The sequence below is a fragment of the Stylophora pistillata genome, chromosome 1, assembly GCF_964205215.1.
Source record: "Stylophora pistillata chromosome 1, jaStyPist1.2, whole genome shotgun sequence".
In the NCBI taxonomy this organism is placed as follows: domain Eukaryota; kingdom Metazoa; phylum Cnidaria; class Anthozoa; order Scleractinia; family Pocilloporidae; genus Stylophora; species Stylophora pistillata.
Genome location: NC_142519.1, coordinates 803,299 through 829,657, shown reverse-complemented (window position 1 = coordinate 829,657; position 26,359 = coordinate 803,299). Strand labels below are relative to the sequence as shown.

General features: G+C 40.2%; 2 protein-coding genes and 2 pseudogenes across 2 annotated transcripts; 2 read left to right on the top strand and 2 right to left on the bottom strand.

Moving 5' to 3' along the window:
• Window positions 1-1,303: 1,303 nt before the first annotated feature.
• LOC148740712 (uncharacterized) lies at window positions 1,304-25,171 on the bottom strand. Its single transcript, XM_088742981.1, has 2 exons — window positions 24,266-25,171; window positions 1,304-1,804 (listed from the first exon to the last, which is right to left on the bottom strand). The coding sequence occupies exons 1-2, from the start codon at window positions 24,309-24,311 to the stop codon at window positions 1,473-1,475; spliced, it is 378 nt and encodes a 125-aa protein (XP_088599107.1). The 5' UTR covers window positions 24,312-25,171; the 3' UTR covers window positions 1,304-1,472.
• On the bottom strand, window positions 4,889-7,738 carry LOC148740714 (uncharacterized; annotated as a pseudogene).
• On the top strand, window positions 7,767-15,787 carry LOC148740713 (uncharacterized; annotated as a pseudogene).
• On the top strand, window positions 21,457-23,307 carry LOC111344278 (uncharacterized). Its single transcript, XM_088742104.1, has 2 exons — window positions 21,457-21,616; window positions 22,745-23,307. The coding sequence occupies exons 1-2, from the start codon at window positions 21,571-21,573 to the stop codon at window positions 23,074-23,076; spliced, it is 378 nt and encodes a 125-aa protein (XP_088598230.1). The 5' UTR covers window positions 21,457-21,570; the 3' UTR covers window positions 23,077-23,307.
• Window positions 25,172-26,359: the final 1,188 nt, after the last annotated feature.

Sequence of the window (26,359 nt, the reverse complement as noted above, 5' to 3'; positions counted from 1 at the left end):
GAAAATGCTGAAAAGCAAAACAGCTAATCGACAGACAGCTTAAGTAGTAACAACAACAACAACAACAACAACTTTATTAGGTACTTCCATAAGTAGTACATGGCATTACCTAAGTAAGAATAAGTAACAATAATTATTTAACATCACTTCGTCTTTAACAGAACTTCTTGTCTGATATTCATTATTTGGAATATAAAAGCAGAAATGAGTCTACATATAGACGGATCAGCGTTATTAAAAAGGAATAATACTTTAGAGTTGTGATCAAAGTTTTCAAAGCAAGGATACTTTCTTGCGATTTTGTTGTTAAGTTCTAATCGAAAACTATCATACAAAGGACAACACAAAAATAAATGTTTTTCATCTTCAATTTCATTTAAATGGCAGAAAGAACAGATTCTTTGCCGGATTGACTGGGGTCTTTGGAGTCGTGTATCTTCCCGTTTCAATGTGCACTTTATGATTGCCTAGACGGAATTTATTAATGGCAGTTTTGTGTTGTGGATTGTTTATTAGATCTAAGAATTCTATTTTCTTAGTGTCTTTTTTGAATGAGGAGTAAAAGTCTAATTTTCTGTTTGCGTTAATTAGCATTAATTGGTGGTCCTCATAGATCTTCCTCTTTAACTTTAAATGAGTAGTTCTCATATTTGTATCGTTATTGTTCAAGTTTATAGAACTTGGATCACACCTTTTCAATAAGTTATTAATTGTCAGCGTCAAACTTTAGAGGTTTCTATCAGCCAATTCTTCGGAGAGGAATAAGTATTGTTTTGCAATATCAGTCTGGTAAGTTGCGTAGATGAATCCAGAACTTTATAATCGATATCTCTATAGATAATACCCGTATCACTGAAATGAGTTCCCTTGGGTAAGTTTATTCAGGATTTCATTCGATTCGAGGCGATTGGCTGTTCTGTATCAAGACCGGTACTTGCTTATTGAAAGAAAGCTTCGTGTTTCACCTTATATACGGTAAATATAGATTTGATGGCGACTTCTTTGTTCGTAACTTGGATGCCAGCGTGGAGAGAAGTGCCAGGACTGGTTTTTTTTCCTGAAAAAATAGTGTCATTTCTCTCCTCTTTGAGACTGTTTTTTTTTCTTTTTCTTTGCCCAGGGACTCCACGCTAATTTTGATTTCTGTTTTTTATCCATGAGAAATGACTTTCCACTAGCAGAGAACTTTCACGTTTGAATTTTGGCAAGAGCGTGATGTAAACAAAATAGGCAAATAACATCAAATAACATGAAATTGCCTCGAATATTCACTTTGTTCCCCATTTACGAGATTATGACACCCTCCTGATTTATTAACTTTTATTTGAAAATACGTTTTCCAAATTAAGTCGGACGCTTTTTGAGATTTTAAAATTTTTCTTTTTGTAAACGTTAGGTAAAATGTCTAAATTCTAAAACGCTAGTTGATTACGACTCGGCCTGTCTACAAAAGCAGTTCCTTAATCAATGAACTAAACGAAAAGATGAAAGACTACAAATGCGCATGCCAGAAACGTAATGGTTCTGGCCGTTGGCAGTGATCCTCCATTACACAGATCTCCACTGCAGCAGTAAACAGAACACTTGTTTGGGGACGAGCATACATCCTCATGTTCGACAGCTTTGCACAACTGTTCATTGTAAGTACAACCCTTGGCATATAACGTTCCGCCCCAACTTTGAATTTTTTGTTCAAACTTAGCACATGTAGACCATCCTTGCCCACAGGTTTGTTTCTTCGTTTCACTTCCACAGTCACCCCAACTCTTGGCACTCATACACTGGTAACACGTCAAGCAGTGCCCTGAAAACGAGCAAAGCCACAGTTACTATATGAGACAAATCATGAATTACTTAGGAAATGGAGATAAATACCCCCGAAATATCAAAATATCTGCCTAACGAAGTTGAGTAGATATTTCTTTTCCGCACGTTCTGAATGGCATTTTGTGTTCATTAAGGAGTACTTCGCTGTTGAGTTGTTTGAATAGCAGTATATAAGTGTTGAGTAATTGGGTTTTCATCCTTCGGGTCTGAGAACGCATCCGTAGCGGCAGTTAATTTTGACTTGTTTGTGTTATAGTGTGGAGAGTTATTTAAGTGCCTTGTACTCAAGCTCAAAGTCCGCTGATTCATCGAGAAGCACTTCTCGTCGGGAATGGCTAGCTGTTGAATTAGTATCGGATGATGATCATTAGTTTCCGGTTGATTTTGGCTTTTGTTTGTTTTTTGGAAATTTTAACGAGTTCAATATTCGGAACAACAGCAATGGGGTTAAAGGCCGTCGTAATCCTTCAATAGTTTGTTTTAGACGTTATTCGGCGTGGGTTCAGGTTTCCTTTACGGAGTATCCCCCCCTCCGTGTTTTTTTGCCTCATAACAAATCAGCTTTTCGGCATTCAGAATTCGTTACCCAAGCAATAGCTGAGCTCTTAGCTAATGGCTGTATCGTTGAACACAATGTTCCTCCCTTCTGTGTTGACCCAATAACAGTAGCGGAATGGAAAAAGCTGCGTTTAGTAATTGATCTAAGACACATTAACAATTATCTGGTCAAATTTATATTCAAGTATGAAGATCTTCGCTCTTTGTCTCAAATCCTAGAGGAAGGCCACTGGTTTTTTTACATGGGACCTTAAATCTGGGTATCACCACGCGGAGATCTGCTCAGAGCATCAAGCGTATCTCGACTTTGTGTGGTCAATCAATGGCGTGCTCAAGTTTTTCCTTTCGGCCTTAGTAGCGCTTGTCATTGTGTTTTACCAAATTGTTGCGCCCGTTGCTGAAGCGCTGGCGTTCCATGGGGCATACCTACTTTGTATATCTTGACGACGGTTTTTTAGTTCTAACGCGCACCTTCATTCGGTTGCATTATTTATATTTCAGTTTTGTTTTGCACGGGATTTATCACTCGAGTCGCAGTGGATCCCCAGACCACTGAATGAGAAAGCTGATCAGCTCAGTAGGTTTGTCGATAGGGATGATTGGTCTCTGAACCGATCTGTTTTCAGCCTAGTGGATGCTAAGTGGAGTCTTCACACCATCGATCGTTTTGCAACTTATTACAATGCTCAGCTCCCGCGATTTAACTCGAGGTTCACTCCTCCTGGCTCTAATGGGATGGACGCCTTGGTGCAAGACTGGAGTTGCGAGAATAACTGGATATATCCCCCAATCAGCCTCGTAGTCGATTCCGTCTGTCACCTGACATCATGTGGCGGTCGCGGAACCTTGATCATTCCAGAATGGCTCTCGTCGTAATTTTGGCCTTTTCTACGCAGGAATGTCAGTTTAAGCCGTTCTTGGTAGAGGTTTTTGCCCTTCCAGCGATAAGCAACCTTCTGGCAGAAGGGCCGGGATAGAAGCAAATTATAAATCCCGCGCGTCAGTGTTTCGCGGCTGCGCAAAATTTAGAGTATTAGCTTTACGCTTAGATATTCAATGAGATTCCTTTTCTGTATCCACGTAGCAAAGGGGTTTCTGTAACTACGCTTAGGGATGAATTTAAAAAGCACATACAGCCTTTCGTGGATGATGTTTCCAAGTTCGGTATGCATAGTATTAAGTCTGGTGCCGCGTCCAACCCCGCTTGCGGGCGTATTCCAGGTGACCCACTGGATATGTATGCGGGGTGGAAGTGTCCTTCTTCAAAAAGTAGGTATATTAAGCACACGTCTGATGACTTTTTAAGCGTGTCAAAAGCACTTTTGCTTTAATTTCATTGTTCACGTATATTGTTGTTCTTAGATGTAGTTTGCCTATGTAGCGTATATTTAACGTAGTAGTCCTGGCGGGCGACGCGAGTTGTGCCTGGCCCGTCTCAGATTTCCTGCCCTTGTTTCCCCAAGAAGTTTTGAGGACAGGTTTTTTCTAGCCACCCTGACACACTCGCTAAATGATTTTGTCAATTCTCTATTTCAATTTGTATTATGTATATTGCTGATTAAAGTGCAGATATATGGCATTTACCACATAGGCCATACTCCAGTATTCTCTATGATTTGTAGCATCTTGCAGTCATTTTACGTATTTCATTTTACGTATTTGAATTGGTGCAGAAAAGTAGGTCTCAGTTAAGATTTAGCTAATCGCCGGCTTAGGGCGCCTTTGAGCTTCCTTCAATAGTGTCAAAAACAGAGAATCAGAGACAGAAAACAGCGAGAGAGAGGGGGGAAAAGTTCTGTATGGAAGTTTAAAGGGGGAACACGGCCTTTTCCCGCAATAAGACCACACTCTACTGTATCATCTGTATACGCGCGTCTTAGGTACGCACACGCACCATAGGCATCCTGACTGGCGTCACAAAATACGTGAACTGCGGTTTCTCGGTAGGCTTCTGTTCTTGAAGTAAAGTTCTTGGAACTTCGTCAAGCTTCTCTGTTTCCCTGTGCCATTCACGCCACTCTCGAAGATCAACTTCTTTCAACTCATCATCCTACCCGTAGTTCACACGATTCAGATTCTGCAAGATGATGTGACCTCTGATAGTGAAAGGGAGGAAGAGTCCTCGTGGATCCCAAACAGAGAATGCTTGGCTCAAGATCTTCCTCTTTGTTGTACCTGGAGCACCCTTAAGTCCGGTAAAGCGGAGCATATCCTCCTGGGCATCCCAAATGACGCCCAAAGTTCTGTCTGTTGGCAACTTGTCTTCGCTCAGCTCGAGGAATCTCGGAGATCTATCTTGCTTCGGTATAGTCGCCAAGACGTCTGGGTCATTCGTCAGCCACTTGTGCAAGTGGAAACCTCCACGGCGTAGTAACTCCGTCATATGCTTCCGCATTTCAATAGCCTCTTCACGAGAATCTGTTGATGGTAGGCCATTATCCATATAAAAGTGCTTGTAGACTGCTTTCACACCCAAAGGTAAATTTCTGTGGGTAAATCATAGTATAGTTCGCTCTGGATGGTGCAGACACTTCTCCAAACACTGTTCTCTCGAACTGATACACACTCGGTTCTTCTCTCAGAGAGTCCCTCCATAAGAATCTCATCGCCGGCTTGTCATGGTCAGGGAGGCGAAGCATATGGTACATTTCTTTCACATCAGCAGCCAATACAATTCTTCCTTCGCAAAACCCGAGGAAGACTCCAAACAGAGAGGACAGAAGATCTGGCCCTGTATAGATGTTATCGTTCAAACTTTGTCCCATGAATTTTGCAGATGCATCGTAAACTCTTCTGAGACGATCAGGTTTCTTGGGGTTAATGACAAATCTGTGTGGTAAGTGCCAAATCACTTTACTATCGCACTGTACTTCCTCTTCACTCAGTTTCTTCACATAGCCTTTCTCAATGTCATCCTGGATCGATTTTGCATATCTCTCTCTGACCTCAGGACAGTTCTCAAACTTCTTCTATAGGGATTGCAGCCTCTTCTTTACCATTTCGTAATTGTTGGGTAGAGACGGTTCCTCTTCCCTCCAAAGTAGGCCTGAATCGTATGCATCTTCATTCGCATTCTTAAAGGTTGTCTTCTCCATTAGTGACAATGCTCGCTTATCCTCAATTGAACGAGTTGGATCTGCTAGCTTCACCACACCTAACGTTTCTATCTCTGACTGAGCCACGACCAGCTGCTTCAGCTCCTCATCTTCAACTGAACTTCTTTCGTATACCTTGAACCCATTGTATGGAGAAACTACTCCTCGCTCACCAGGTAACCAGTTAGTCACCGCCCATCCAAGTAGGGTTTCAACCGCATAAGGTAATCTGTCAATTTCTGGTTGACCAAAGGGTTTAACAATTTGTTTTGGTAGAATCAAATCAGAGTTGTTAGTTCCAATTATGAGCTGCACTGGACCTGTGTCGGTGTCACGTAAGTCCAAGTCCTTCAGGTGCTGATACTCTTGCTTGATTGTTGACCACTTCAACTTCGGATCCGGACCATTCAGGCCAGGGATTGTTTTCACATCTCGCAAAGTATACTGAACTTCTTCTCTTCCGACTCGTGCCACATGGCATTTCTTGACGTGCTGGGAAGTAAACACCTTCCGCACATTTACCCTTGAGTTTCAAGATCTACTTCTTTGCCGTGAAGTCCAAGGGAGAGTGCTAAACTTTCATCTATTAGTGTTGTGTTACAGCCTAAGTCACGCAATGCCATCACTTGTTGTCTTCGTGCTTCTCCAAAGACAACTATGGGAAGTACTTCAACGAAAGCACGACCACCAGCTTCACAACCTACGTGCGCTGACTGGCGATACCCTTCGTGGGGCTCCACAGACTGACATGGTGATGAGTCTTCACTTTCCAAGGATACTTGTGGAGGGTCCCTTTCAACATCTGGCACTCGTTCAGATTCACGTTTCGAACTGCGGTATTAGATAGGTATGATGCACGATCCTCGCAGTAGATAGCGCTATTTAAGCAATAGCGAAAATCACTAGTATCGCACTAGTAGTAACTGCACTAGTATCGCAGAGGTCAGTGGTTCGAGTCCCGTACAGGCCTGATTTTTTTCAGGTCTGATTTTCGCTATTGCTTAAATAGCGCTATCTACTGCGAGGATCGTGCATCATACCCAACAACAACAAAAAAACAATTTCATACGAAGGCGATCACAAGGGCATATGGTATTTGAAGGACTGGACTGGACTAGACTAGTAAAACGCGGACTAGTAAAACGCGGACTAGTAAAACGCGGACCAGTAAAACGCGGACTAGTAAAACGCAGACTTAACAAAAAAAAAAAATTTCATACGAAGGCGATCACAAGACTTAAAGGCGAGCCAATTTAGTGAGTGACAATCCCTGTTTGACCTTTAAGCTACACATGGGTTTGACATGCACCAGATACAAACGAATTTATAAGTTTAGGCTAAGAAAGAATTTTATTCAGCACCAGTTCAAAATCCTAAAATACGCTTTCGTCATAAATTTCACGGCAGAAACGCAGGAATTCGATGAATAAAAGTCGCATTAAATCTCCTTGTGTCTAGGTAGAAAGAGTCTCATTGACTTCAGCTTTTCGGTGGAAGACGGAATAACCGATTTACACACGCCATTACAGAAAACAAACAAGCAGACTGACGACTCCAAAACACATATTTGCATTCACTTACAATTTCACTTTCCGTGACATTTTAAAACGGAACAGAGGTAAATCTTCGAAGATTAATCGTCGTTGGAAATAAAAAATACTTTTCGTAAGATCTCTGTTTTTCTCTTTACGAGAAAATCGTTGCATGATCAGTTAACTCGTGTGTGTTTGTCACACAAGTACTGCTGTTTCTTCAAAAGCGTATGCTTCAATTGACAGGTGTCACATCGTGACAGTTACTTTTCCAAAAAATTTTTGAAAATTTGTTCGGAAGCCTTTTAACTATCTTTACACCGACAAATAAAAATGTTTCGGCGAAAGCTTTCTCTTTAATTTGAATAACGTTTGTTTTCTTTATAACTCACTCGCTATAAAATTGTTAAGTTCAAGGAGGAATTTCCCGTAATTAAACTCGTAATTGTAGCCCTAAATCATTCGGGTTCTTTTGGCAATCAATTTTTTTATGTTTTAGAAAAAAATCAAAATGTTATTCACCAGCATAGGTCGGTCCGTATTGGGAATAACTGTGCCCTCGGTCTTGAGTATCTAATACCTCAGACACAGTTTTTCCGAATATGGACCTCCCGGCTGGTGAATAACATATATGTATTGAGAGACGTTCCCTTATTTTGCTACAGGAAACGGAAATGGGTCTTTTGACCTTTGATCTCACCAAAGATTCGCGCCAAAATTTAACATTCATCTCCACTGTAATTGTTGCGGAAAGATGGCAGCTTCTTTCAAGCTATCGTCTCTCGTTAAAAAACGAAAACCTCCTGTGAATTTTCCGTATTTCGAATGGAGGGACATAAGTATAAAAGAAGAGCTTGGAAGTGGGACGTTTGGCTCGGTGTATCTGGTGAACTACGACAAAGAAAAGCAAAATGTCATCGTAAAAAAAATGAAAGGAGAGTCGGCCGAGGCTAAACAAAGATTTGAGAAAGAGGCTGCAATACTCAACGCGGTAAAGGGCCACAGAAATGTGTGTGAATTCCTGAAATTTTGCCAAGAACCGTACGCTATCATGATGGAGTACTCGTTTTTCGACTTTAATTTCCTTGAAGTTGAAAAGAAAGTGAGTTCCCTTGAGGATTTCATTCATTTCATTGATGCCGAGTTTGAGTTCAAGTCTTTCTCAGATGTGTTGGTGCTATGCGCAAGGGATGTTGTAACTGGGCTAGATTATCTACATAGCCACAACATAGCCCATAGAGACCTAAAGCTTGGAAATACTCTGGTTTCCATTAACCATTATATTACAATGGATAGTGACTGGGCTAAGGTGTACACTGAGTGCCCCATTGTCTGCAAACTTGCCGATTTTGGTCTGAGCAGATCTCCAGACATGCAGACAACCTCATTCGTACAAACAAGGACTGAATCAATTTGCCGCGGTACTCCTGTATTTATGGCACCGGAGATCTATTTACAAAACCTCCGTTTCGCTGGCCAGGAAGACCTAAAGAAGGCCGACATGTGGTCTTTAGGGCTTATGATGTTTTCTATTATCAATCCTAACCTTACCCATCCATATTCGGCTGAATTTGAACGATCTGGCATTTCATTCTCCAGCAAGACTCTGAAAGATGTCTTGAAACGACAACAACTGCCGTGTCACGACGGTAAGTATGAGTATTTCAGGATAACTCAATGGCGGCAAATTGAAGAGGTATTGAAGTTATGCGCGAAATTTGATCCAAGATCAAGACCGACTGCAGCCGAAACTCTGAGGCTCCTCGATAGAGATCAGCCAGAAGCATCTCTGCGTTTTTTGAACTTGTCCGTGAACCAGTGCTCAGCCCAGACGCAAGAAAATGATGGGATCAACTGCTGCGCCTTCCTTGCTATGACCATTTGTGACCGCATTGTAAACAAGGTAAATTTAAGTGGTTCTTAGTTCCGGGTTATTTTAGATAATTAATAATTCAAGGTTTGAGGGTCTAGTACTTTTGGGTATTTTGTTTTTATACCGGGTTGAGAGGGTGGGGTCGGTGGGAGGGGTCTGGCGTCGGCTTGCTGAAGTGGACATAGGTAGGGATGTGGTGGTTGCCACGTCTGAGATTTCAAGGAATAAGTTAGTGCATTCACACTACACACTAAGTTCGCCTCAGCGTAAGTCTACTTTAGCGTTCAGAAATATTTGCGGGACAAATTACTTCCCTGCAAAACTGGCATCGTCAATAAGCGTTAAACATCATAGATAATGTCGGTAACTTCTCTAAATTTTAAAAGAGTCAAGAACTATTCTAGATCAGGTTGAGACCGTGAAGCCGCAGCAGCGCTATAATTGCGACTGTTGCCTGTTTATGAAATTAAGAAATATTAATCAAACACATTAGTTTACATAATGTTCCTTCGTGAAAGAATAGTGAAAATTTTTGTCCGAGAGTGAAATCCAGCTATGTACCATAAGGCAAGAAAATGACATTCCGTAAAACAAATAAAATTCTGAACAAGCCACTCATCCAACGCCGCATAAGGTGAAAGGCACGCCCGATTTATGAGTGGTGCCCTTAAACGTTTCTTCCGCTTGGCGACACATGTTCGGCTGATTCTTGTTCGTAACACTGAGAAGCAGCATAAAAACACAATGGTATGGTACACATCGAGTATATATGAAAAGTCGATATTTCTTTAGCGATAATGATATTGCAATTTGTAGGTAAATGAGAAGAAAAGAGATGTTCAGTGGGATAATGTCAACGAGATCGCTGAGGACGTCATTATTAATCTTCCGAGGCAGATCAACAAACACAGAAACCGTGATCAGTATTATGACGTGTCTGAGGCAAAAGTGATACTGCAAGAACTGAAGCTCTTGTCTTCCGATTATGAGCTATCAGAAGAGTGTTTATCTTCCAACTCCGTGTTTTCAGATGGTGGGAAAATTGAACTTATCAGTGCTTTAACGCAGAAGTTACATCAGAGTGAAACTACTGTTGCTATTTACAAATGTCGCCCGTACATATTCTCATTGGGAAAGCACAAAGATGCCCTTTTCTTGATTGACACTCATCCTGTTTCTGAAGCTGTAGGAGGGAATAGTAATGGTATCTTACTAGTGACGCCGGATTGCAGTCCTCAATCTTGTACATTGCTTGCCCGGTGGATTCTAAAACGACTCTACATCTCGCGAATCTCGGGACAGGAATTTCAAAGTGTTGCCTGGTTAACACCAATCACAGGTTAGAAAAAAGTATATTTGTTTTATCTTTTCACAAAAATGTTTAAATTCTGCGTGCAATTTTCCTAACTGCCTTCGTCGTGATCAGATAAAGTCATCGATTTGTAAGCAGTAAATAATAATTGTAAATGATGAGAAAAGGGGAGGTGCATTATCCTCCTGCAATGCTCTTATATTGCCAGAATTCTGGGCTTAGTTGCTCAAAGTGAAGCGAGGGGTATATTCTCTTAACATAGCTTAGTCCTTGCATTTTTTGGTAACGGTAAAATAGAGATCACTTCTTTTCAAGGAAAGGAAAATCACCATCCAATGAAGCGAAAGTCAAATCAAGAAGAGGCAGAAGTAACAGCGAAACGGATTCAGGTAGATATCAGTAATGTCAGTAATGGAAATGTCGACGTAACAGTCTGTCGCGGATATGTCAGCAATAAGGAGAGCGCCATTGTCATAGGAAGCGACCAGAAGGCGTTGAGAAATGTAAGTTCTCACATAAAATGAATCTCGGAAAAAAGTCAAATGAGATCATCCGAACCGTTGGGTTATCAAAATGTTCAAAACATTAAGGGGGACTGTTAATAAAGACACTGATTGCAAATCACCACGTTTTGACAATATGTGTTTTTTACAATAAGATGTAAAGAAAAGGACAAGATAACCTCTATTATTTATCTTATTTTGTTAATTTTTATGTTTATTTAGGAAGTCGAAAATTCTTCTCCTAAAGGAAACATTCACGGGAGTGTTCACAGGAAGCCCGACCGAGTACCTGAAGGTTAGTTAAAGTGACATGTCAATAATGATTATCTATATTAATCATTATCTATAGGTCGAAACAGTGTGCACTGTCTGCAGTTATATATATATATATATATATAGAATGTTTAAAGTTTATTAGTCGTTATTTGTAATTACGTAATCATTAGCATTTCGATCCCATTTAATGCTCTTTTTTTATTTCAAAAGTTGTAAATAACTGAAGGTCTCTGACCGAAACGTTTTTTATCAAAATTTTTTATATTTATTACGTCAGAAGTTGTCCATCCTCGCAATTTTTTTAAACTTTCTACGTTAGTGTTGGCTGTGAGGTTTGGACTGCGAATCTTTATTGATCCTCCTGGCGCGGTGTACCTTTGTTGGCCTTAGAGTTCCATTAACGACTATATATATCTTATTAACCAAGCGCGAGAGCCGTACTGGGAGAATATCGACCCGAGGTCTTGACAGTACGGACCGAGCGCAGCGAGGTCCGTACAAAAAAGACCGAGGGCCGATATTCTTCCAGTATGCTCCCGGGCAAGCTTGGTTAATGAGAGATTTATTATACGACTGAAGTTCAAAGGGACACAAGTGCGGTATCATTCGGGACCATTCGGGACAGTGCCCGGTCCAATACTTAGAGAATATTGGACCGGCAATAGAGCATTTTGATTGGTTCATTTTAGTTATTGGCCCTCTGACTGACCGATTCGTGTAATAAATATATATATTGACAAAGAAGTAAGAATATCTGAAAAATATTTGTGACGTGGTTAAAATATATGTAAAAAAAACTTTCGCAAAGCAGGTTGCTGAAATGACGAGGATAATGTCAGCCATTTACGTTTTCAGGAAATGGGCAAGTTGCAATGGAAGATGGGACAAACGAAAGTGAGGAGGAGTAGTCCCTTGGCCCTATCGCCGAAATAAAATTCTACGATGGAGACCAACGTCTACCAGTCTACAAGTGGGGCCTTTCCAAAGGAATGAATACGGACGAGGCAGCTGAAATTCTTTTAAAAGAGCGTGCTGACATCACAGGAGTGGCAACACGCGTACCAACATACGTCTCTAAAAATCCGTCTTTGTAGTGGATACGTCGACCTTGTCAAATAAAGAAGATATAAGGTGTGACGACTTGGGTGCTTGGTTATGCACGGGATCGAAGAAGTTTCTATACTCGAAGGACGACAAAGGAGTCTGTCACAAGCTGGAGGATGAAGGTGAATGCCCATCTGACCACATTTTGTACATAGTACAAAGGCAGTTTTTCAGCAACAAAAGCTTGCCCTCTTTGCGAAAGTCGATAATAAATGCGCGTCAGGCTTTATCAGCATCGCCTCACGACTTGGCAGTTATACAATACATTTTCACAGACGGCGAACAAGAAGTCTCTGTAAAAAGTCATGGGACCGCTAAAGGAATGAGGGCACGTGCCTTTAAAAGAACTATGCAGAGCACCCGAGATTTTATAAGAGATAAGTTAAAGGAATTACCACCACTTCAGGTCATTCACTCCATTGTCGAAGGACGAGGGGGCATCTTGAAGGTGGAATCCGCAGGAGAATTTCCCAGAGACAGAGGGCAAGTTTACAATCTGAAGAAACAATTGAAACGTCAGAATGTTGGTTGTGCCTCCTCCGCGGACCCTCTCTTGCAGGTATTGACAAAGGCAAAGGAAGAGCAGCAAAGCCCAAAAGAAAACATGTTCATAAGAGAAATTCCTCTTTTCCCAGAGCCGATAATATTCCTCGCCACAGAACAGCAATTAACTGACATAGTGCGCTTCTGCACTAACCCAGAAGCATTTTGCATTCTGGGGATTGACTGCACCTTTCAGATTGCAGATTTCTACTTCACGTTCTGCACTTACCGGAATCTGATGTTAACTAACAGTAATGGAGTCCACCCAGTCTGCATCGGACCAGGCATTCTCCATAAGCAAAAGCTTCTAACATCCTACAAGACCTTGCCTCTTCTCATGACCAAATATAACAAAGAAACGAGTGGGGTTTTGGCTTTCGGCACTGATGGTGAGGAAAACTTATACAAAGCAATGTCTCAGGTTTTTGAAGACGCCAAGCATTTGCGTTGCGACATTCACTTAAGAGACAATGTCAAGAGAAAACTGAAAGAGTATGGAATAACAGGAAGTGTGGCGACAGAAATTGTTTGCGACATTTTTGATAAGGTGCTGGGGGAAGTCATGGAAGGTGGGCTTGTAGACTGCTCTTCAAGTCGAGAGTTTGACATTGCACTGAACAATGTAACAAACAAATGGAAACATTTGCATCCGAATGGTGGCAAGTTTACCAGCTATTTCGTCAAAGAAAAAGCAATGATTATCCGCGAAAGTGCAACAGTCGACATTCGCTCAATGTGCGGCCTTGGCTTCCCCCCAAAGGTCTATACACAAAATGCAAGCGAATGTATGAATCGATTAGTTAAAGCCGAAGAAGAATCCAAGTTCGCAAAGAAGGCAGATGGGCTTCTCCCTGCGATAGAACGAATAAGAACGGAAGTAAAGAGACAAAACGAAGAGCAGTTTCTGGCGGTAATCGGCCGAGGAGAGTACAACTTGACTGATGACTTTTTATTCCTTGTTGTCGAAGAGAAGAACTTCTACAGGATGACTGAACAACAGAAGAATTCCCTCAAGAAAAAATTCTTCTCGAGGTCAATGTCCGATCCTCTAAGACACGGAGTGACTAGAGAAGAAGGAACTGCCACGAAAAAATGTTTATCTATTACTGTGGAGAACTGTCGCATCATTGACATTCCCTTCCCAGTACTCGAGGGGATGTTTAGCAAGGCTGCCAAGGCAGTCGATGACCAATCAACATTGTGGAAAGTGCCGTCAGATGAAGGAAGTGACCGATCTGCCCCAGTCCGCATACTGGTCCACAGCCGATCATCGCGTGACCCTCATTCTGTACAAGTTTACCTTAACACTGGCAAAGTACAGTGCGATAAAGGTTGCGCTAACTGGGCCACATACAGTATGTGCTCACACACCTTAGCTGCAGCGGAGAAAATGGGTGTACTTAAAGAGTTCCTGAATTGGTTTAAAGGCAAGAAGCGCTCACCTAATCTTTCAGCAATTGCAAATGTGAATATGCCAAAGAACGCAGGTCAAAAAGTTGGAACAAGAAAACGAAAAAGTGGCAACAATAAAACATTGACAGAGGGAAGACAAACTGTTCGCAGTCGGGTCTTACAGCCTGCATTAGCGCCTTTAAGCCATACGATCTGTTCAAATCCAACTGTTCCTGGAATATCGGGTCAAAGCAAGGAGGCAAGACGTCTTCTTTGTAATCAGGTATGGCAGCCTTCACTCGCGTCCGAGGCCAATACGGTAGCATCATGCCCACCTGTGCCTGGAACTTTCGCCTCTGACCAAAACATTGCATTTTGTCCTTTCAACGGACCCCATGCTCCGATCCAGCCTAGTCATGATCTTAATGTCTCAGAATCATCGCATCTCATTTATAATTATCCTTCTCAACAGCATGAACCCATGCAAATAAAAGAGAACAAACCGCCCACGTACCCTCAGCGTCCAAAGCCTACACCAGGAATCTTAGTTTTCACCAGACTTGCGTTTCTAGACAGTAAGGTTACACGATGTTATGGCTGTAGCTACTCCTTGAAGCCTGACGGAACTATACCCGATCCACCTGATGACCTTGTGCTAACTACAAGACTTAATCGGCAATACTACAAGGCAGGTCAGCAACAAACGTCACCTGATATTTCAAATGTGTACTACCATGTCAACCCATTCTGCATCGGGGTGACCTTTCCTTTGTTCGACCCAAATTTATGCCGAATGCCAGCCGATCTCCAACCGTTTCTTCTCCAAGAACACAAACAGATGATCGTACAAAGGCTTGCTGTAAGGTTCTAGTTGGACTGTGGTCTGTCACGATCATTTCACCATATCATGTACCGAGTATTTGAAAGCATGAGATTGAAAACTACGAATCTTTTATTGTTATTCACTCCGTTGAGCAGTGGCGTCTGGGATTGTTACTACAGATTACATTTACGCTAAATAACAATATAAATCTCATTTGTAGATTTGTATTGTCCGTTACTGTTAGCAGTTATGATACCTCTTATTTCGAGGTAGAGCGTTAATTGTTATTGATGTCGTTGAACTGTTCAGAGATTTGTGTAGCATCTCGGATTGTTAGAAAACGAAAATTCTCGGCTCGCGTCTCCAAAGTTATGCAGTTTTTATTGCTATGACCCACAGAACAATCACGTTCATTTCTGGATACAACTATTTACTCGCCATTAAGTCTTGTGCCATTGTATGAGTTTTTTTGGTTATGTCCATCCCCGTTTAGTTTTATTCGATTTACAAACATGAAAAAACATGAAAAAAACTTATTCAACTGGCTGCTGAATGATTCGATGCAACAAAATTAGGATTTTGAACTGGTGCTGAATAAAATTCTTTATTAGCCTAAACTTATAAAATCGTTTGTATCTGGCGCATGTCAAACCCATTTGTAGCTTAAATGATTGCCAAAAGAACCCGAATGATTTAGGGCTACAATTACGAGTTTAATTACGGGAAAATCCTTCTTGAACCTAACAATTTGATAGCGAGTGAGTTATGAAGAAAACAAACTTTATTCAAATTAAAGAGAAAGCTTTCGCCGAAACATTTTTATTTGTAAAGGTAGTTAAAAGGCTTCCGAACAAATTTTCAAACATTTTTTTGAAAAGTAACTGTCACGATGTGACACCTGTCAATTGAAGAGGAAAGAGGCATACGCTTTTGAAGAAACCCGTGATGATAAATCAGATACAATGAATATATGAAGTTCATATATTTTGGTAGAGCATCTGATTTATCATCACGGGTTTATTACGAATCAACTTAACGGCCTGCTCCCAGTTGGCTTGTTAGCTCAATTGGTAGAGCGCTGCACTAGTATCGCAGAGGTCAGTGGTTCGAATCCCGTACAGGCCTGATTTTTTTCAGGTATGATTTTCGCTATTGCATAAATAACGCTCTCTACTGCGAGGATCGTGCATCATACGTATCTAATACCGCAGTTCAAAATATATGAACTTCATATATTCATTGTATCTGATTTATCATCACGGGTTTATTACGAATCAACTTAACGGCCTGCTCCCAGTTGGCTTGTTAGCTAAATTGGTAGAGCGCTGCACTAGTATCGCAAAGGTCAGTGGTTCGAATCCCGTACAGGCCTGATTTTTTTCAGGTCTGATTTTCGTTATTGCATAAATAACACTATCTACTGCGAGGTTCGTGCATCATACGTATCTAATACCGCAGTTCAAAATATATGAACTTCATATATTCATTGTATCTGATTTATCATCACGGGTTTATTACGAATCAACTTAACGGCCTGCTCCCAGTTGGCTTGTTAGCTCAATGGCGCTGCGCGTTTGTGACGTCACAAAATTTTGACCCCCTAGAGCGATTAGGACAAACAAACAAGCTTCTCGAGTAAAGGAATATGGGCGATGATGCGCCCATCTGTAGTTTAAACGTCTCTAAAGCTCGTATTTTAAATCAAAACGACGATGTTCCTGGCTCAAAGTTCGAGAAAGACCCAGAGAACTATACAAACACACAATTGAAGCGTTGGTTAAAGTGTAGAGGCTTGAAATTAAACGCGAAACGAGCAGACCTCATCACACGTGTTCGTGACTGCTTCATGTCGGGAAAACATTATGGACTTGATCATAGTTAGTAGAGGGAGCTGGTTAGGAAGCGCGGCGAACTTCGAAGAGCGCTCCTATTGTTTGCTGGATGAACTTGAATGTACCCTCATCCATGCGTGACCGTGCACACAGTCTTTGCCAACATGGCGGATAGTACGGACTTTAGCGAACTCTATATCTTTGGAGATGATTTTGATGCGATCTTAAGTATTTTGGAAGAAGATGATGCCCTAGAAAGTAATTTTACTGATGCTGCTGTTGAAGTAACTTCAAAATGCGTCTCAGTTAAGTAATAATTTAGCTAAAAACTGTGGTGTTTTGACTGCAGATTTATCGATGGCGTATTACAGTACAGCGTTGTGTTGGAATGTAGGACATAACCCGATTTATGCTACAGTTAGAAGTCAACTGGATCTTTATATAGACAATTGCAATACTTAAAGGATATTGATGGTTTTTCAGGTTGAACCAGAAACTATCTCTTGCGAATTTTGTCAGAAAATTTGCAAAAGTAAGGCTGGCTTGAAACGTCACATCACTGTCAAGCACCCAGCTGAAAAGTTAGGTGATCGCGAAAATACCGAACAACAACAGTATTTAACCCCGGAAATCTACACTCGAATCATGGGAAAGGCGAAAGAAAAGATATTGATGAGTAAAATCTACACAGCAAAGATGAAAGAACAAGTAAACACTTTCTCAAGTCATGTAAACACCACAAGTGGTGAATTTACTCTAATCCAAACCCTATACAACAATCTCGTACGAACCGGCAACGTAGAAAAATTTTATGCTGAATTTTACTCCACCGTTGTCTATAATTCAGATACCTATTTTGTCAATTTGTCAAAAAACATTGCTATACTTCTGTCAACAAAAGTCGCTGACTGTCTACTGGTACACAGCAAAGAAAGCAAGGATACACAAGTCAAGAAAAATGAAAATTGCAAACAGAAGCTCTCCAATATTGAGCTATCAGGTCTACAATATGTTGGTGGTTATGTTCTTCATAACCTACACAGAAAACTATCTCAAGCAAAGGTCAAAACTCCTGAAAATGAGCAGGCAATGTCCATCCTAAAAGCTGGAAAAGCAGGTGACAAGTTAGAAAACCACAAGCTTATTAGCAGTCTGAATCGTGGTGGTCTATGGGCTGTAACTAGAGGGGCTCAACTTATTTTCGAAAGAAGTGAACATTATTTTAGACTTGCTTCTTCTGATTGGACAACACATAAAGTCGATTGTAGCAGTGTTGTTTCTAAAACTGTAGCTGATGTGGATGTTGTCACTGCCTATAGTAACTGGCTATCCAATAGTGAACTCGAAATCCCCAGCAATGTTGGCAAAGATATGTTACACAACATAGTATGGCTGTATACAAGGGTGCGCTCTTATTCATTTGCTAAGGATATTATACAAAAACACAAGGCCAGAGCAAAGCAGCTGAAAAGCAAGGGTCTCCGCAAAGAAATCAGCCGAGCTTCCCATGCTTACAATAATGAGCAAGAACGACAAGATTAAAGAGCATGTCAATGTAACTTTACTTTCAATTAATAGTTCCTATGTACATATTACAGTGATAATATAATCACATTATGTTTCAGTTAGAATGAGTGAGAGTGGTTTTGCCTTACAGTAACTGTGAAAAATGGGTAACAGCATGGTCAAATGATACTCATTTCATTCATTGCTTTCTTGTCTCTATTTGTGTCTATTTTGTCTTTAGAGTGCATATAATATATCTTTGAAATAGTAAGACTCAAAGAGACAACAATTGAATCATCTTGGTCTAATTATTTGCACTCTATTGCATATTAAGTTATACAATTTGAGGGTTTTATTGTCATCAGTCAATGCAATGATTTGCAGTATAATAACAGTAACTAGTATAGATGTTTGCAGTTTTGAATATTTTGTATTAGAGTTTAAATTAAACACATGTATTCATTTATGTAATGCTTGCTTGTAGCGAAGTACTTTTCTAGAACTATATACAATATTGTAAGATAAAGTCATTAAAGAGACATTTATTATCTCACGAAAGATTTCCTTTGATACACACCACTGGATGTAGACAACGTTTCACAAAATGGTTGAGATGACTAATCGAATTACAGTAAACTTATTACTGCGAGTTTTGGTTTCGATAACACTCTTGTGCCTCCACATTCAACCGAAATGCACAGTAAGACTTTTCAACCCTAAAGAGGCTTTCCGCCATGACACGATGGCAGCTGCGACAGAGAACTTTCAAGATTGGGAATCTTTCTCATGATTCTATTTATTCCAAATTAGTTTGTTCTTGCCTTATTATGTCATGATTGCCACCATGTGATGGGGCAACACCTCTACTATTAACTGAAAAGAGGAATTAATTCCTTAACAACATTTTCATCCCTAATTACACATAGCACTAGTTTCCCCAGTTTAGAAGCTTTAGAGTATATGGAATGTGTTTTGATATATCTTTTTTTGTTAATAAAAGAGGTTTTGCCCCATATGATGAACCAGTGCACAAAAAGACCTGCCAAAAAGGAAATTAGTTATTGACTACTTTAATTTCATTATTAACTAATTGCATTTTTTGGCTGATCTTTTGCGCACAGGTTCATAGCATACATTTACCCAAGCTTTTCTTTTATCTTTTCTTCCACGGGTGTTTCCACTTTGGCACGAAACTGATCTCTGTATGCGAATGGTGTTATCATTATAACCAAATGATCTCATGTCTGGGTTGTCATTTCTTCTTCCCAACTTACTTTGATTACCAAAGTATTCCTCTAAGCTGTCTTGGCAAAATCTCTCTGTAAGAACCTATTGCATACCCTCTCCCAGGAGAAACCTGTACCTCTATCAGCCATCTCTTCGACTCTCCACTCACTGAGGCATTTAAGTGTTTGGTTCTTTTTACAGAAATCTGGAAAATTGCTGTAGAAATAACGATTTCTTGTGCTTTCTATTGTAGTACTTTCTCTCACGATGCGTGCTGGCCTTGGTTGAGTTAGGGTGGTTGGATGACTTTTTTTAGGCATGTTTTGGCATGGTAGGGCCCCAAACTTGGGTTTTTTCTTTGTCAACTTTGTAGATTTAACTTCAAAAGGCATAATAAGAAATTATAAGATAATGTATTGATGTTTCGATCGATAAAACAAGCAAGTTATTTTAGTGTATAGGCGCCTATGTTTGTGTGTGACATCTACATTAACTTAAGGCAAAACAAGGCCAAATACTTACAAATTTCAATGTCTTCTGGCTTGAAATGCTTTTCACATGTAAATACTTTATCATTATCAATTTGGTTTTGAAAATCTTTATCAATGACTCGATATTTCGTCAGCTCGTTTAGCCAAGCTTCGCGCCATTTTCGAAAGTCATCGTTGAGAGGAGCGGGTAGTTTCCAGATGCCGATTCCTTTGGTTCTACGGCACGAACCACATCCAAAGACAGAGCAATTGTCTCCAGGCATTGTAGAGAGATCAACTAGCGAGAATCGAACTAATATATAGCGTATTTTGCGTCTAAAAACACATTTTTAATCGAGGAACATGACGCCGCCTAAATCTCGTCACGCCAAGTTTGTTTCGAGTGTGCACGGTCGTGTGACGTCATAGCTCATAAGTCTGAACAAAGAGTTACTTCTTTGAAGTTCGCCGCGCTTCCTAACCAGCTCCCTCTACTATGCCGCCACAACAATTGTTTGCTTTTTCAAGGAAACGTTCTATTGTTGCTTTGTTTGTACTCCATAGCGAGATGTCGTGTATATAACGTTTCCAAACAAGCGGTTTGAAAAGGCTTTTGTCAAGGATTTCAGTGTACATCACAAATATAAGTATTGTAGTTAATACTATCAACTGAGAAATTCTTTCTAGAACATGCATTTAATTACCCGGCGTTGACAAAGTTCCAAGTCATGCTTCGGCTTTCCGGCCGTTTTTAAGCATTTCTTTAAGCGAACCTGGCAATCTCTCTGGATATCTTGAGTCATTTTTATATGTACCCCAACAGCAATGTTTAGTTGCAACCATTTTAGAAAGTTAGAGCATTTTTTGAGCGAAAATAGCCTTGCTTCTGACACGTTTCGCATACAACTCCTTGTAAAGACTCCGAGTGTTTGTCCTAAACCAGCGGAGGATCCAAACATGACATATCTAGTTTTAGACCTGGCGCGCAGCGCCATTGCGTGACGACAGTAACAATGGCAATGTGGCAGTCCCCTAAAGATAACTCCAGATGTGCGATGTTGAAAGCCCCGAGTTCACGCAGATATGCGTCTAGTAGCTAATAAATTTAGCGGAGCAGTCAATTCCCAGAAAAACCCCCTCGATCTTCAAAATATTTCCGCGAAAAAGACCTGTTGACCTCTAAAAATGTGGATGCAGAGCCTCGAAAGGCTCGCTATCCTAAGAAAATTGAATTGACACACATGAAAAAGCCCTGAAGTGACGTTTAATTTGAACAAAAACGTCAAAAGGAAGGAGAGGGTCGACTCAGCTTCTTAGAACCACAACACATGATCGTAAACTGCAGTATGGCGTGTTATCTTTGTCTTTTATTTATGGTTCAGTTCTGGAAGGAGGCCAAAACAATGCTCTTCGTGAAAGAGAATCAACTTCCTGAATTCTCGGAAAAGCTCCATCTTTCTGGGAAGAAAGATGCGTATCACTCAAACAATGATAAGTCCGCCCATTAAGTGTGATTTGTTAAAAATTATGACAGATAATCAAATCAACCCTTATGATTGGTTGGATCTAAACTTAGTTCTGTTGGAGAAAATAAAGGTTACTCCTCTGAATTCATCAGAAGCCGTCTTGCTTTACCAAGCTATCTACCCTTTTGGCGTTCTAAACGAAAAAAAAAGGAGAGGCATTCGAGTTCTAAGATGAAGCTGCTTTTCGTTATCACCTTTTTCCTCTGCATATCCGTTGGTAAGTTTGAGCTCAACACCCACTTTTTCTAGGGACTAATTTCACTGTTACTAAAATATCAATGCAAAGTTTGTGTGACATGCACGCGCTCAGCTCTTCGCGCACGACGAGAACTTGTTAGTTTATTACTTTAATTTTCCTTTATCAAATGGTTTTGTTCAGGATTTACTATTTAGAAGTAGGGTATATCACTCTGCATTAAGACAACTGAAAGATTGGGTGCGATCATTTAAGGAATTCACACATTTACACTTAGAATCCTGTAAAACATGCAAGACGATTTTCATTCCTGACATTCAGCCAGCGCCCATTTATAGCGTGAGTAGAACATTTTCAGCAGGCAAAGAAAATCTTTAGAAACATATGTAATTCAGTTGATGACATATTGAATATCAAAATGATGAATTCCAAGATTATTCGAGTGCAGGCTCGTCGATTATGTTTTGCTCGCCATGGGAAAGCATTTTTAGTGATTGATTCATGATATGTCAGAAAGAAATGCACCTGCTTCTTAATCAATTCTCCACTGATTATTTTCTCAGAAGCATCGTGTAGATGAAATTCTGCGGCGAAGGCTACAGCATTCTCTATTTCCACATTTTAGTTGAACAAATACTTGGAGAGGTAACTGTTTTCGCATGAGCGTAAATCTCGCTCATGCGAGATGTTTCGTAACACGCCAATGGCGAGGGTATTTCATAGAAGATGATGAAACATGCAACGGCTGGAACCATTTCACTTTATAGTATTTATTTCTCGTCCCGGTTGTGAAGTACTGTCGCCGTTATAACCCATTTTGTTGAAGATGGAAAGACGAAAAACCTCAATGTTACAATGTTCGTGAAGGAATATTTTAGATAGCTTATTATGAGTAGTTTGTTCCCCCTTTGTTTTGTAGAGGTCATTCTTCGATGATTCGTCTCCTTTTTTAAGGCTTTCTTGGGCACGATAACAGCCCACTGTTTTCTTTTGATAGTATCTAAACATCTGTTTGAATAAAAGTGAATAGCATACAGCTCTTTATTTAACGTGCATGACTATTTCGCATAACATTTCACAACACGCACTAAATCTGAAGAGCTACCACGCAATGTGACAACAACATTAAAATGCTTTTTTTTTCCTTAGGATACGGCTTGAAGTGTTACGAATGTTTGACCACCAAAGGCTGGGATGACTGCAAAGACATCAGAAAAGAAGTAGATTGTCCTTCCATTAGCGATCGCTGCTATAAAGTATCTGCAGACGTAAAAGACGAAAGTGCATCCGCTGCAGCATATGGGAAAGGCTGTACGACTAAAGAAATTTGCGATAGTGACCTTAGCACCCTCGACATCTGTAAAGACAAGGGAAAATGTGAACTAAATTGTTGTTCTGGAGACCTGTGTAACGCTGCCACACTACAGAAAGTCAGCGTCGCTGCTCTCATCACATGCACTTTGATGGCTTTGCTGTATTAGGATGAAAAGACGTAGTTTTGTTAGTTGTTGTTGAACTTTGTAGTTATAGAAAGGGCTTAATGCAGTTGTTATGAATATTTTCATAAGTTTTGTTCTTTTTAGTGTACTGAAGCAAAAATTTTTACCACGCATGCTTGTTAAACATCTTATAATGAAAAGCCGTTTAATCTTTTTGCATCTTGTCTTGAAAAGCTGTTTCATTTTTTAATAAAAGGTTGTTTAAAGTTTTCATTATGATGATCTTTGCATCTTTCATTGAAAACAATTTCATTCAGTCCAAGGTGAGATCAAATCGAAATTATAATTTTAGTTCGGTAACACTTCTCGTACGTCTCCTCCACGAAACGTGTGTCAAAATGTATCATTATTTCATGAAGTGGATGTTTTGAATAGAATAGGAAATGCTGCGCTAGGGTTACAGAGAAACTTAAGAGACCACGCTCAACCAGAGTGCATTGCGGGCGAAGTCGCTGGTTAGCCGATCAAAAAGGGCTGCATTTTGTCTCCGTTTCAAGGCTCAATTTCCGATGATCACTACAATTTCAGCACTTCAGTTAAAGTTCTCAAGCAGTTCTGGAAATAAAGGATTCTGTAGCCTTCGCCACAAAATTTCGTCTACACGATGCTTCTGAGAAAATAATTGGAGAATTGATTAAGAAGCGCGTGCATTTCTTTTAGACATATATCATGAATCCTTCAATTTTAAAAAATGCTTCCTCAGGGCGTGCAAAAAAAATTGACGAGACTGCATTCAAACAATCCTGAAATTCGTCATTTTGACATTGAATTAGTCATCAGCTGAATTACATATGTTTCTAAAGATTTTCTTTACATGCTGAGATGTTCTACTCATGTTCTACCCATGTTCTACTCAATGGGCGCTAGCTGAATATAAGGAATGTAAATCATCTTGCATGTTTTACAGGATTCTAAATGTAAATGTGTGAATTCCCCAAATGATCGTGCCCAATCTCTCAGTTGTCTTTATACAGAGTAACATACACTACTTCTTAAGAGTAAATCCCGAACAAAACTATTTGATGAAGGAAAATTAAAGTAAGACATTAACTAACTAGTCACGCGCGAAGAACCGAGCGCGTGCATGTTACACAAGCTTTAATTTGCATTGATAAATTAGCAACAGTGAAATTAGTCCGTTAAAAAAAGTGGGTGTTAAGCTCAAACTTACCAACAGAAATGCAGAGGAAAAAGGTGATAACGAAAGGCAGCTTCATCTTAGAACCGCAGTACGATGAATATATGAACTACATATATTCATCGTACCTGATTTATCATCACGGGCTTAGTACGAATCAACTTAAGGTGGCACGTACCAGTTTCCTCGCGCGGGGAACAGGTCACTCTTGCGTGACGCGCGCGAGAGAAACGTGCGAGATCAAAAGATGAAAATTTAAAACAAAGATGGCGGCGCGTGGAATTTTTTCTACTTTTGTGAGAAGTTTACCTAAGAGCTTGTATTTGATGTGTTGAGCGGCCACTGTGAATGCAGGAGATAGAAACTAAGATAACGAAGGCGATTTTCGGAGAAGTAAAGGTTGCTTCACTTCACATTTAAAAGAAATATTCAACCGATATGAAACCTTGCGACGGCGAAAAAAGAAGAACTCAAGTGAAGGATAATCGACCTGAAGTGGAAGAAGACTTTGAAACTTCAAGGAAAATAATATGATATAGCCAGAAGTCATGTGTAGGATTTTTAAGATGAGCTCGGGAGGCTGTCTTTGACGGCTGTTTAATGATTTTCTTAGCAGTAAACGTCTGTAAACATCAGATCGTATGTGCTCGCGCGAGCACACGCAATTGTCAGCGGTAGCTAAAACAGATCATGAGCAAATGTCGATCTTATAGAATCCAGATTTTTAAATGCGCGAGAACGCGCGTGGAAATTGCTAAACTCACGAAAGCTATTGCATGAAAACAAGTCCGGTGACCCCTTCTTTTTATTGTTCCAATATGATAATAACGTCGAAAGGAATCATCAGAAAAAAAACTAGAAAATTCTACGGAAAGAAATTTGTGATGTGTGAAAATTGCCTTTTTTGTAGATTTTCTGAAATTACGCTCCGTAGAATTTTTCAAAAATCTTTGTGCATTATCCTTTTCAAGTGCAAAAAGCAATCACTGAAAAAAATCAGGGGGTCACCGGGTTACCAAGTTTTGCGAGATTTATTCGCAAGACCAATGCACCTCCGTTACACCTTTCACGGACAAAACAAAGAACCACTACCGTTTCATATCAAACTGAATACCTCCGGTTCAGTCTTCTATCGCCCTTCAGAGCTACTTGGAAAATTGTCATAATACAACTTGCAGACTGTATCAAGCCAAAAAATACTTTGTAACGCAATGAGGTCACGGCTCTGAAAGTGTTGAAGCAAATTCTGCTTTGGCTCACCACAGCAACACAACGCTAGTCATCATGAATAAGACAGAAAAACAAGAGGCCAAAGCTAAGTGCAACTCAACAACTGAGTTCACTTCAAACCTCTCAAAGCACCGATTGTAAAAAACACGCTGGAAAGGGTTAATGAGATCATTGACCAAATGCATCTGGCAAACACATTAACGGCTTACAAATGGCTTTCACAAATCCCCAATATCCGCCTTGATACACAATCAGCCACTGCCGAAAACAATTTTTATATATCTCTCGATCATTTCTTACAAAAAAGGAAAATCCCTTACAACAAGTAAGAATACAATTCGACTGAAAGCGATAAAGCGATGTGACTACAAAAGCCACACGGGGTCCGTGCCGTTCTTTATTTATCTTTATTCGCATGGCAAAACTCGTTTGCCGGCGCAAAACTATCCTCAGAAGCTTCAGATGATTTCTGGGACAATTCATCATCAGACAAAGTCGACATTTTACGACTGACAACGGAACAGTTCTCAAAAAAGTACTATGTGTGATTCTCTTTGCAGCGAACAAAGAGAGTTGTGACAAAGCAAAGCATAAGTTTGTTGAGCCTTTGACGTCATGATGACGTTTCCTGCTGTGCGGCTGGAACATGTTTTCAGCAACGGCGGACGATTTTTTGACGACTTTGAAGCGGTAAAAATTGGTCATCGAAGATTTATTTTGAGTTTTTAATGGCAAAAAGGGTTTTAACTTGACCCAATTCAACATTCTGCAAAAGAATTAGCCCAAAATAAAATGGTCAATTTTCGTCTCAGGGGCACTTTGACTGTTTCTGGTCGGCGCCGTCAACATCGCTGTCAGAGCTATCAATCACCAGCGGGTGTTCCTTATCTAGCGAAA